Source organism: Martes martes (genome assembly GCF_963455335.1).
Source record: "Martes martes genome assembly, chromosome: 4".
Classification (NCBI taxonomy): Eukaryota; Metazoa; Chordata; class Mammalia; order Carnivora; family Mustelidae; genus Martes; species Martes martes.
In genome coordinates this window covers 156,676,547-156,689,885 of record NC_137891.1, presented here as the reverse complement: position 1 = coordinate 156,689,885, position 13,339 = coordinate 156,676,547, and the positions used below count along the sequence as shown (strand labels likewise).

The following is a 13,339-nucleotide window of genomic DNA, read 5'->3' as shown; positions in this document are numbered from 1 at the left end:
TCGGCTTTCGGCTCAGGTCATGACCCCAGGGTCCTGGGATGGAGCCGTGCATCAGGCTCTCTGCTTCCTGCGGATCCTGCTTCCCCCACTCTCTCTGCCTGCCCCTCTGCCTACTTGTGATCTCTGTCTGTCAAATAAATACATAAAATCTTAAAAAAAAAAAAAAGTTATATGTTGAGGCGCATGGCTGGCTCATCAAAAGAGTATGTGACTCTTGATCTCACGGCCATGAATTTGAGCCCCACACTAGGTGTAGAGATTACTTAAATAAATAAATAAACTAAAAACAAAACAAAACAAAACAAGTTATATATTGGGTTTTTTTCCCCAATAACCAAAATTAGTGAACTCCAAAGAAGGAAGGGTAGATAATACCAATTACCAATTTGAAGATAAGTTTTACAGGAAATTTCAGTTGAAGTGAATTTTGCAGAGAATTTCAAATGCCACACAATAGATATGACATATATTAATTCATCCATTACAAGGAAACTTAAGAATATAACAGTCTGCAACAGTCTGATTATGAGCCAATATTTTAAAAAGAAACACAGAGATGTTATTTTTGGATATAATTTGGAGTGCTTACTCTATCCAAGTCCTTCAGCCCACAAAACCTTGAATTACTGAATGTCCTGGGAACAGTGATTTCCAAGTCCATGTTTCAGCTATGTGCTCTTTACTCACATTCCTCACTCTCAGGGTCCCCTCCCTATATTTGCTTCCTCGTAGCTACCATAGTAACTGGGACCTATGAATATGCTACAAATTACAGGAACCTGGGAAAGATTTCTTTCTGTTCTAACAATGTAAATTCTACTTTGGGAGCAGAGCAACTAATATCAGAATGTCTATCCTCAGAAGACTACAAAAATGAGATTAAGAAAACAGTTAAAACTATGAATTTCCATTAAAAAAATTCTGTCAACTACTCATAATTTTTTTCTAGTTGATTTTTACTAGTCTGCCTGACCCTTTTGTTTCTTCCATAGTCATTTACTTATCCATTCATTCATTCAACTAATAAATATACTTGTGCACCTCCCCTATGACAGGCATTATGTTTATAGTAGGGAGTTTCATTTCCTCATTTTATAAGGCTAGCAGGATCCTGATGCCAAGACCAGATAAAAATATTATGAGAAAGGAAAGTTACAGGCATATTAATTTATTACATAAGTACAAGGATCCTAAACAAAATATAGCAAATCAAAACTAAAAATGTATACAGTAGCCCTTTTGCCTCGTTGCAGCTGAGAGAGCAGAATGGGTTACCAGCAACTCTATGGGAGCCATCTGAGAAAATTTGGTCAGGGTTCTTGTTCTTGCCATGGCTGCTCAAACCAGCATGGTCTCATCCTGAAATCTGACCTCAATATGCTGCCAGTGTTTCTGTAAGTACGTGAAGGATATAGGCTTCATTAAGTTGGATTTAGTGAACTTCCTTGAATGGGTCATCCAAGATACCTACCTTAACTGTAGATCTCCTAGATACCTCCCTTAATGCCAACTCATTGTACATAAAATAAAAATACTTCAATTATGGAGAAAAACGTATATAGTAGATTTTTTTTTTTAAAGATTTTATCTATTTGTTTGACAGAGAGAGAGAGATCACAAGTAGGCAGAGAGGGAGGCAGAGAGAGTGGGGGAAGCAGGCTCCCTGCTGAGCAGAGAGCCGGATGTGGATGCGGATGCGATGCGCGGCTCCATCCCAGGACCCTGGGATCATGACCTCAGCTGAAGGCAGAGGCTTTAACCCACTGAGCCACCCAGGCGCCCGTATATAGTAGATTTTAAAGGGTTACAAATTTGTTGTTCTTCCCTTCAAGAGGTAAGGTCTAGAATGTAAAATGGTATAGCTACAATGTAAAATTGTTCCTCAAAAAATTAAAAATAGAGGGGTGCCTGGGTGCTCAGTTGGTTGCATCTGCCCTTGGCTCAGGTCATGATCCCAGGGTCCTGGGATCAAGCCCTGCACTGGACTCCCAGCTCAGCGGGGAGTGTGCTTCTCCCTCTCCCACTCCCCCTGCTTGTGCTTGCTTGTTCTCTGTCAAATAAATAAATAAAATCTTAAAAAAAAAAACCCAAACAGAATTACCACATGATTCAGCAATTCTATTTCTGGATATACCACCCCAAAAAATGAGAGGCAGGGTTTCACAGAGACATGTGTACACCCCTGTTCATAACAGCATTATTCACAATAGCTGAAATGTGAAAGCAACCCAAGTGTGCACTGATGGAGTAATGGATAAGCAAAATGTAATATATACTTACAAGAAAATATAATTCAGCCTTAAAAATGAAGGAAATTCTGCAATATGCTAAGCACAGATCAACCTCAGAGGCATTACACTATGAAATAAGCCAGTGACAGAAAGACAAATACTGTATGATTCCATTTATATATGGTACTTAAAGTCGTCAAAATCATAGAGACAGAAAATATCATGCTGGCTTCAGAGGGCTCGGGGGAGGAGGAAATGAGGAGTTACTGAGTTCCAGTTTCAAAGATGAAAAGAGTTATGGAGATGGATGGTGGTGATAGTTGCACAGCATTATAACTGTATTTAACACCAATGAACTGTACACTTAAAAAAAGATGGTAAATTTTATATGTATTTTATCACCATTAAAAACAAAAAAAACTGAAGGAAAAAAAAGTGCTCATGGGAGGGGAAAAAAAAAAAGAGGTTAAGGTCTAGTTCCCCATCCCTTATATACAGGCTGGCCTAGCCACTAGCTTTAAAGAATGCAATGAAAGTGATACAGTCTGAGTTCCAAGCTTAGATCCAAGAGACCTTGTTTGTAGTTTCCTCTCTTACTCTTTTAGAACCTGCTGCTGCCATGTGAACAAGCTTGGGCCTCCAGTATGATAACAGACTAGATGGAAAGAGAAACCCAACTGTCGCAGCTGAGGGCCTAGACATATCAGTGAGCCCAACTGTGGTAGATAGTCTCTAAGAATGCTAATTGACTCTTGGTAGTCACACCCTTCTGTATCCCCCCGACCCACACACTGAATATGGGCTGGCCCAGCAGCATGCTTCTAACCAACAGAATGTGGCAAAGGTGATGAGATACTGTTTTTGTGATTCAGTCACATAACTTTGTAACTTCTGTCTTGCTAGAAGGTTCTCTCCCTTGCTGGCTTTGGTGAAGCAAGTTGTTTTGCTGAAGAAGCCCAAGTGATAAGGAAATGAGGGCAGCCTCTGGCCAACATCCAGTTAGAAACTGAGGCTCTCAGTCCAACAGTCCTCAAGGAACTGAATTTTTGCCAACAAACAAGTGAGCTCAGAAGCAAATCCTTTCCTAGCTGAGCCTTCAGATGAAACCTCAACCCTAAATGACACATTGATTTCAGGCTTGTAAAAGACTCTGAGTCAGAGGCCCAACTAAGTAATGCCTAGATTCCTGACCCACAGTATTGTTTTAAGATGTTAAGTTTGTGGTAATTTGTTATGCAACAATAGATAATTTACACAACAGATAATATACACTAGCTAATAATCACTCGGAACAGAAATGAGCCAACTCAGTTACAACAGCCCAAACTGCCAACCTAAAGAATCATGAAGAAGCAGAAGATTACACAAATCATGCTACTTTTTTTTGCAGGTTTTAACTTTACATTTCTAAAAATTCAATTTATTCTATTATTTTTAAAAATTTTATTTATTTATTAGAGAGAGAGAGAGAGCATGCATAAGCGTGGGAGGGGCAAGGGGAGAAACAGGCTCCCCACAGAGCAGGGAGCCTGATATGGGGCTTGATTCCGGGACCCCGAATCATGATCTGAGCCGAAGGCAGACACTTAACTAACTGAGCCACCCAGGCACCCATAAACAATTCAATTTATTTAAACGAAAGCAAAATAAAACAAAAGCAGCTTACCCATTTCTTCTATCTCCCACTCCCCATCACTGAAAACCACCAATTTATTCTCTGTATCTATGAGCTTAGTTTGTTTTCTTTAAAGTTGTTTTATTTATTTATTTTTTTTTAGATTTTATTTATTTGTCAGAGAGAGCCAGTGCACAAGCAGGGGGAGCGGGAGGCAGAGGGAGAAGCAGGCTCCCCGCTGAGCAAGGAGCCCAGTGCAGGACTTGATCCCAGGACCCTGGGATCATGACCTGAGCCGAGGGCAGACGCTTAACTGACTGAGCCATCCAGGTGTCCCTCTATGAGCTTAGTTTAAATTTTTTTTTTTAAGATTCCACATGTAAAAGAGATCATATGGTATCTGTCTTTCTGTCTGACTTATTTCACTTAGCATAATATCCTTGAGGTCCATCCATGTTGGTGCAAATGGCAAAATTTCATTCTTTTTTTGTGGCTGAATAATCTTCCACTCTGTATAGATACCACAATTTCTTTATCCATTCACTTATGTTGTTTCCATATTTTGGCCACTATAAATAAAGCTGCAAGGACAAGGGGTTGCATATATCTTTTTGAATCAGTGTTCTCATTTTCTTAATTTTTTATTATTTTTTTTTTATTTTTAAAGATTTTATTTATTTATTTGACAGGCAGAGATCACATGTAGGCGGAGAGGCAGGCAGAGAGAGAGAGGGAAGCAGGCTCCCCGCTGAGCAGAGAGCCCGACGCGGGGCTCGATCCCAGGACCCTGGGATCACGACCTGAGCCGAAGGCAGAGGCTTTAACCCACTGAGCCACCCAGGCGCCCCGAGTGTTCTCATTTTCTTTGGAGAAATACTCGGTAGTGGAATTATTGGATCATATGGTAATTCTTTTTTTTAATTTTTTTTTCCAAAGATTTTATTTATTTATTTGACAGACAGAGATCACAAGTAGGCAGAGAGGCCGGCAGAGAGAGAGGAGGAAGCAGGTGCCCTGCTGAGCAGAGAGCCTGATGCGGGGCTCGATCCCAGGACCCCGGGATCATGACCCAAGCCGAAGGCAGAGGCTTTAACCCACTGAGCCACCCAGGCATCCCTTTTTTTAAATTTTTTAAGGAACTTCCATATCCTTTTCCAAAGTGGCTGCACCAATTTACATTCCCAACAACAGTACGTGAGGGTTCCCTTTTCCATGTATCTTCACCAACACTTGTTATTTCTAATCTTTTTGATGAGTCTTTTTTTTTTTTAATGTAGGCTCCACGTTCAGTGTGGAGCCCAATATGGGGCTTGAACTCATGACCCTGAGATTTGAGACTTGAGCTGAGATCAAAAGTAAGACACTGGGGCACCTGGGTGGATCAGTCCCTTAAGCATCTGCCTTTTGCTCAGGTCATGATTCCAGGGTCCTGGGATCGAGCCCTGTGTCAGGCTCCCTGGTCAGCGGGGAGTCTGCTTCCCCTTCTGACACACCCCTCTGTTACGTTTTCTCTCTCTCTCCCAAGTAAGTAAATAAAATCTTAAAACAAACAAAGAGGGATAACAACGATTTGGGGAAGGGGGGTGGAAATCACGCTAGTAAAAGTTAAGTTTGAGTTTGCTGGTGGGTTAAAAAGAAAAAAGATATTAATTTGAGAAAATTTTCAGAACTGAAGACTTGACTTTTCAGATCAAAAGGCCCATTAATATCCAACACGGGATGATATCAGACTGTACTGAAAACAATCAGGGTGAAACTTAATAACTTTGTAAATAGAAAGATCCTAGAAGCTTCCCAAAAGGGGAGAAAAAGTTTTCATGAAGAGAATGAAGAATTAGAATTGTGTTAGATTTAACAGAAAAGCTAGAAGACAGTGAGATAATACCTTCAACATTTTGAGGGGACATGATCTCTCTCTCTCTCTCTTTTTTTAAAAGATTTTATTTATTTATTTGAGAGAGAGAGAGAGGGTGAGTAAGAGAGAAAACATGAGCTGGGGGAGAGGCAGAGGGAGCAGTAAACTCCCTGCTGACCAGGGAGCCCAATGCAGGGCTCAATCCCTGGACTCCAGGATCACGATGTGAGCAAAAGGCAGACACTTAACTGACTGAGCCACCCAGACACCCCAAAGGGACATAATTTCCAAGAGAAGATTATACCTAGCCAAAATATCAAACAACCACTGGGACAGAATAAAGACATGCAAAAGCTAAAAAATTTTATTTTTCACGAACCCATCTGAGAAGGCTACCAGAGGATATGTTCCACAAAAAAGTGAGTATAAACTAAGAGGAAAATTATGAGATTGAAGTGTGAACCTAAAATGACAGTTCTACAGAAGAGCTACTAATCCAGAAAAGTTCTAAGAGAGTTATCTTCAAGAGTTTGAAACTGAGAGAGCACTTAAAGTGTTAGGAAATAATGAGAAGAAATTCACACCAGTGGGGCTAAGGTTGAATTAAGTAATAAATACATAGAAAATTAAGTAAATGAAAAAACAAGACAATTTTTAGGAAAATAAAAGGAGGAAAGAGAAAAGTAATCTTGTACAAGATTCAGCTGTGAATACCATTTATTTTAATTTTTAAAAAGATTTTATGTATTTGAAAGAGAAAGAGAAAGGGAGCATGAACGGTGGGGAGGAACAGAGGACGAGGGAAAAGGAGGCTCTCCACTGAACAGGGAGTCCAGTACCAGGCTCGATCCCAGGACCTGGGGATCATGACCTGAGCCAAAGGCAGACACTTAACCGACTGAGCCACCCAGCCGCCCCTTGTGAATAACATTTAAACAGTTATAGTGGTGTAAACATTAAATATACGTTAATAAACACGGCAATAAATGAGGAAGCTGGGAGTTTGCATGTGTGTGGTGGGGCTAGAGGATGTGGTAAAACAGAACTAAATCTTTAAATTTCTATAGTAGGAAATAAGTAAATAATTCCTAAAACTAAAAATACTAAGGGGCGCCTGGGTGGCTCAGTTGGTTAAGTGGCTGCCTTCGGCTCAGGTCATGATCCCAACGTCCTGGGATCGAGTCCCGCATCAGGCTCCTTGCTCGGCAGGGAGCCTGCTTCTCCCTCTGCCTCTGCCTGCCACTCTGTCTGCCTGTGCTCGCTCGCTCTCTCTCTCTAACAAATAAATAAATAAAATCTTTAAAAAAAAAAACCACTAAAAATACTAAGACATAGCAAACAAAAGCATGTCCTTTGAAGATATGGAGTTAAATGTGAAAAAAAATTAGCTAAATATGTTGAAAGTGGCTGCCTTTGGGTAAAACGAGGATAGACACAGTGAAGGATGGCTATTTCTTACAATATACTGTGGATAATCCCATCACTCTTTAAATTATGAACATATAAAACTTTGACAAAAATAAAAACTAAATTCAAAGAGGAAAGAAAAAAAAAAAGCTCAGGCTATGGAGTCAGAAAGCGCAGGTTCAAGTTCTGATTCTACCACTTACCAATGATTTGATATTGAGCAACTATCTACAAAATGCTAGTATGCCATAAATGGATATAAAACTTGGTAAATAATAAAACTACATAGCCCCATTCACTGGATTTTATTTTACTTCATAATTATAATCCTTTTTTTTAGTTTCATGTTTTTATTTACATTCCAGTTAGTGGGGTGCCAGGGTGGCTCAGTCATGATCTCTGGGTCCTGGGATTGGTTGTTTTGGGCTCAGCAGGGATTCTGCTTCTCCCTCTCCCTCTGCCTCCTCTCCCCTGTTCATGCTCTCTGTCTTTCTCTCAAATAAATAAAATCTTTAAGGAAAAAAAAAATTCCAGTTAGTTAATATATAGTGTAATATTAATTAGTTTCAGTCCATTCACCAGGTTTTATTTTGAAAGCAAATCTTAATAATTTTGTTTCCCATATAAGGCTTAGCATAAACTTTATATATAATATGTTCTAAATTCAGTGACTATATCAAAATTCAATGCATTTGTAAGTCAGGGATCTGATCTCATATCACCTACCCTATCTGCATATCAGTACATTGTTCACCTCCTTCTTTTTAAATATTGTGCCTTTAAATATATTTCCCTGTAACTAGGACATTAAACTGTTCTCTGTATTTTGCATATGCTATTACTATACTTCTCACACTGTGACTTATAAATTCTAGCATATTTGAATCTACTTCTATAGGCTATTTCCTCAATCACAAGAAGTTCAGTTTTGAGTATGCCGGGATTTCAAATCACTTCTGTTAAATATAATTAGGAAAAAAGGGGTGGTGGTAGTGGTTGGGATTTTTCAAAAGAGATAAAACAGAAACCAAAGCAGGAGAAGTTTTCTTGCAATACAGTTCTGAGAAATAAAGAAAGCTGAACCAAAAGAAATACAGGCTCAGAATGCCTGCCAACATTTGTTAGTGCACAGGAAGCCACGCTGATTGAGTGGTGAGTGTGATTCTGAACCACACTGATATTTACTGAATCTAGCCTAGACTAAGGCTATCTAACTCTGAGAACTGGAGAGGAATTTGAGAAATACTACAGTGAACTGGATGGGCTAAATAAAAATTGAATCTACTTTATCTTACCTGGGCAGGGGATAGTAAGAGTTGCCTTTATAGGCAGGCTCCTCAACCATTCAGTAATATGTACTGACTTCTTACCATGGGCCATAACTGAGCCAAATGCTGGGGATAAAATGAACAAAACAGAATATGATGATCCCAGCTCTCAAAGAGCTGATAGCCAAGTAGAGGAGAGAGTAAGTCAGAGAGCAGTGCCACCGCATGTAGGTAAATAAGGGGGTATAACTGCATATGAGAGGGTCAAGGAAGGCTCTTTTCAGAAAAGAACTTGAAGGGTAAGTTCAATTTAGAGCACATGTGTCACAGAGAGAGGGGATGGAGAGCATTAAAAGCCTGGAGGGGGTGGGGTGGGGGGAAAGCAGTACAAAAAATGCAAACATGAATTTTTTCCTGCCCTCCTCAGAACAGACATCTACAAATCTGAGACAGAAGTAGCAAGGCGGTGAAAGATGGCTCCAGAAACGTGTAGCCAATAGCCACTCTCCTGTAAGTCTGTAAGAACACCACTGCGAAACTTGGACAGAGGAGATCTGCTCTATTAAACAATATCTGGGAAAGAGGGTACTGCTAGTTGTTCTGGCATATAACAGCAGCCAACAGCAGACCAAATATACAATCTGAGAAATTTAGGATTCCTTAACAAAAAAATGCTTATTATTGAAATACATAGCATTCCATGGGAGGAATTTATTTATTATTATTATTTTTAAAAGATTTTATTTACTTATTTGACAGAGAGATATCGAGAGAGGGAATACAAGCAGGGGGAGTGGAAAAGGGAGAAGCAGGCTCCCAGCTGAGCAGGGAGCCCCATGCAGGGCTTGATCCCAGGATGCCGGGATCATGACCCAAGCCAAAGGCAGACGCTTAACCAACTGACTCATCCAGGTGCCCCCATGGGAGGAATTTAAAACTCAGTTATCTAGTGGTACCTGGGTAGCTCAGTCAGTTAAGTGTCTGAGTCTTGATTTTGGCTCAGGTCATGATCTCAGGATTGTGAGTGAGATCAAGCCCCACATCAAGCTCCAGGCTGGGCCAGTGCCTGCTTAAGATTCTCTCTCTCTTTCTCCCTCTCCTGTCCTTCCACCACACCCCCTACCCCATGCATCCCGATGTCTCTCTTAAGAAAATAAAAGCAGGGCACCTGGGTGGCTCAGTGGGTTAAAGCCTCTGCCTTCAGCCCAGGTCATGATCCCAGGGTCCTGGGATCAAGACCTGCATCAGGCTCTCTGCTCAGCGGGGAGCCTGTTTCCTCCTCTCTCTCTGCCTGCCTCTCTGCCTACTTGTGATCTCTGTCTGTCAAATAAATAAATAAAATCTTAAAAAAAAAAAAAAAAGAAAAGAAAAGCAAAAAACCTCCCTCAGTTATCAAGGTGAAACTTAACCTTCAAATATAACAAAATACAGATATTGAGAAATTCAAAATTTCATGTTAAGTATGAAAATCTTTCAATAACACAAATCTGATTAGGACATTCTCTTGTTTAAAATTCCTCAACAACTTCCCACTGTTTTGAGGATAAAGTTCAAACGCTTTAGTTTGATCCCTATATCCTCTCCAGTCCCATTCCCTGCTCCCTGTCCTCCATACTCACACTCCAGCTCAAGAGCAGGTTACCTATATACATCATACCTTTTCAAAGAAGAGAGAAAAGCCAGCTTATACAAACTTTCACTGGCCAAGCATCAAAACAGTTTTAAATGGATGGAAGACAGATAATACTTACAGCTAATTTAAAATTATGAAAAGCTATGCACATTTAATGATACTTAAGAGATAATAGCTGGGGCACCTGGGTGGCTCAGTGGGTTAAGCCTCTGCCTTCGGCTTGGGTCGTGATCTCGGGGTCCTGGGATCGAGCCCCACATCGGGCTCTCTGCTCTGCAGGGAGCCTGCTTCCTCCTCTCTCTCTCTGCCTGCCTCTCTGCCTACTCATGATCTCTGTCTATCAAGTGAATAAATAATAAAAAAAAAAAGAGATAATAGCTAATATGAAATGTACTAAAAAACTCAAATACCAAGAAGAGTAACTCTAATAAGGTATTTGACTTTTTAATTTGTTTTAAGTAGAAGAGTATGAAAAAAAGAAACAAGAAATGCATATTTATAAAATATACACCTGTTTATAAGGTAGAAAAGGCTGAATACAGAAAACTGTGAATAAGCAAACCAGACCTCACGAAAGTAGAAACTACATCAAGAACAAAAGGATTACTCAACATGAGGATCACAGACAGTGATAAGGTAGAAAGAGGACCCAACAATTAATCCACACTGGTGATCACTTGAACACAAAAAGCAATTTAGAAAGTTTTAATGCTACAATCCAAAATTATAAATTAACCAAATGCCCTAAGGAATAAAACTAAAAATATTTATCTAGATCACTCAAATCCTAGGAATGAAAGCTCTAGGTGTCTCTACCAAAACCACTGAGATGCTAGTAAACCATACACAGCTTCTAATAAGTGTAACAGAATACATCAATAAATAATAATGACAGGACAATAGGTTACATAATGCTGGCTAAGCAAAACCTAAAAAACACATCATTCCAGGGAAAAACTCCAGGGGAAAAAAAATACATCATTCTAGGAAATACTAAAATCTCTATCATTCCAGGGGAAAACTCCAGGGGAAAAAAAATACATAATTCCAGGAAATACTAAAATCTATATAAAAAGGGTGATCTTACAAAGCTTTCTGGTCATTAGTTCAGCCATTAAATGCAGCACAGTCATAGGACTGGTGCCTCAGCTTTGAAATACTCTGGGAAAAGCAATCAAGAACCGTGTCTTAACCAAAAATGAACAACAGATCCATAAGCAAAGCTCTATAATCTTGGTTGGACTACAGCATTATTCCTTTTCTTTTTGGTCTGACAAGATTAATATCACTCTGAAGAGTAAAACAAGTAATAACCTACTACTTGAATCCCAGGGAAATACCAAGATAAGAATGTTGTAATCCCAAGAAGAAGAAGCATGGTTAACAACTGTCTTGTTTATTGGCTATTTAGGGTGATTGAAGCATTCAAAAAAATCAACCATTCTACCCTTGTAATAGTAATTTTAATCCCTTAAAGGTTATCCAAAATTTGATCTTAAATTGCAAATAGTTCTGAGTGCTCCTCTTTGCATACAAAAGCCTCTTGGATTCTCCAGAATCTAATCAAGAGTTCTAAGCCTCTTCAAGTCAGGGGCTGTGTCTTATTTGACTTTATGCCATCAACTCTTAGCACAGTGCCTATAGTACAGTCACTTCTCAGTAAATGTTTCCTTTTTTTTTTTTTTAAAGATTTTATTTATTTGACAGCAATCACAAGTAGGCAGAGAGGCAGGCAGAGAGAGAAGGGAGGAAGCAGGCTCCCCGCTGAGCAGAGAGCCCGATGCGGGGCTCGATCCCAGGACCCTGGGATCACGACCTGAGCCGAAGGCAGAGCCTTTAACCCACTGAGCCACCCAGGTGCCCCTCAGTAAATGTTTCCTAAGTGAAAGCATGAATGATAATAATAATAGTTGCTATTATTATAAAAACCCAACATACAAATAAATCAAACTCCTTACCTGGTTTTTTGCCCCTCTTTTGACCGGGAACTTGTTCTAAGCCATCTTGGCCTTTTCTCATTAACATGGCGAGTGAGGCATCATGAGCTCTGAACAGGTCCACAACTTCATGTAAGGCAACATCTGTGATCAGGTCACAGCTCAGGACTAGTACATCTGTCTGTCAAATGGAGAAGGGGAAAGTCAATATCACAAAAGACAACAGATCGCACACATCACCACAGGATAAACTTACGTTGGCTTGGCAGCACACACAGACTGGACACTTGTTTTCAAACCTTTTTTATGGCAGCAGAATAAGTAAAATAAATAGGGTTGCTCTAACTAAACTGTGCCGGGGGAGGTCTGGAATATCTACCTCCCTGTGTGTGTGCCTTATTGCTGCCCAATCTGGGGCACCACTGGAATTCTGGAATCTAAGGAACAGAGTCTGGAAACTACCACATTGTCTATTTCCATGACTGCGGAATTAATGATCTTAAATTTATACATCTCTTTACAGTTTGAAAAGTATTTTCACATAATCTGATGATTCCATTTCGTTATGAAGTCCTATAAAGCAGTCACTTTGCTACGGTACTAGAAAACAAAATGATGAATATAATATAATGCTCATCTCTCAGGAGACCAATCTAATTCGTAAACAATTACTGTACAACCTCAAGTATGTATAAAAGCACTCATGTAATTTGTATACCAACATCATGGGGTGGGATTGTTACTGTTATTTGTTCCCATTTTTATGGATAAGAAATACAAGACTTAACTACTATAGTGTCTGGCAAGTAACATGCATTTAGTAACTATTTGATGAATGAATGAATATATCAAGGAAGTAAAAAAAGAATGTTGCATTTCTACTAATTCAGATTAATTACAATAATAACTAATAATAGTAATTAACGTTTATCAAATGTGTACTGTTGGCCAGGAGCTGTGATAACACTTTGCATGCATTCCCAATCTTCAGAAAGTTATGCCATAAGCACTATTATTATTTGTATTTTACAGACAAAGAAACAAGTTTAGAGTAGTTAGGTAACTAACCAAGATCTAACACTCTGTAAGACTATTCATATAAATAAATAATCTTTACTAATGAATAGTGTTTAAAGAAATACAGCTTTGCTAGTTTGAAGACCCATATAAGGGAGTTTCTACCATACCCAAAAACGCCTGAATGTAGATCTTGGATACTTCTAAATTTTGGTCTGTCTAGTACCCGGTACTATGGGCACTAGCTATCAATTGGAATATCATAGTTTAAGAGTAACCTTAATAAACTTGATAAAAAAGTATCAATAAGAAGATGATTGAGAAAGGGCTAGAAACATGATAGCTTAAAGAAGAGAAGTTGTTTAGTAGGGAAAAG

General features: G+C 39.3%; 1 protein-coding gene across 4 annotated transcripts in view; it reads right to left on the bottom strand.

The window, feature by feature from the left end:
• Window positions 1-13,339, bottom strand: part of EIF2B3 (eukaryotic translation initiation factor 2B subunit gamma) — a 126,779-nt gene that overhangs the window by 74,973 nt on the left and 38,467 nt on the right. For all 4 annotated transcript variants that reach the window (XM_080800708.1, XM_080800707.1, XM_080800706.1 and 1 more), the window contains one exon: window positions 11,968-12,127. In XM_080800708.1, the coding sequence (XP_080656834.1) occupies window positions 11,968-12,034 (67 nt within the window). In that variant the 5' untranslated portion in view covers window positions 12,035-12,127. The remainder of the gene's footprint in view (window positions 1-11,967; window positions 12,128-13,339) is intronic.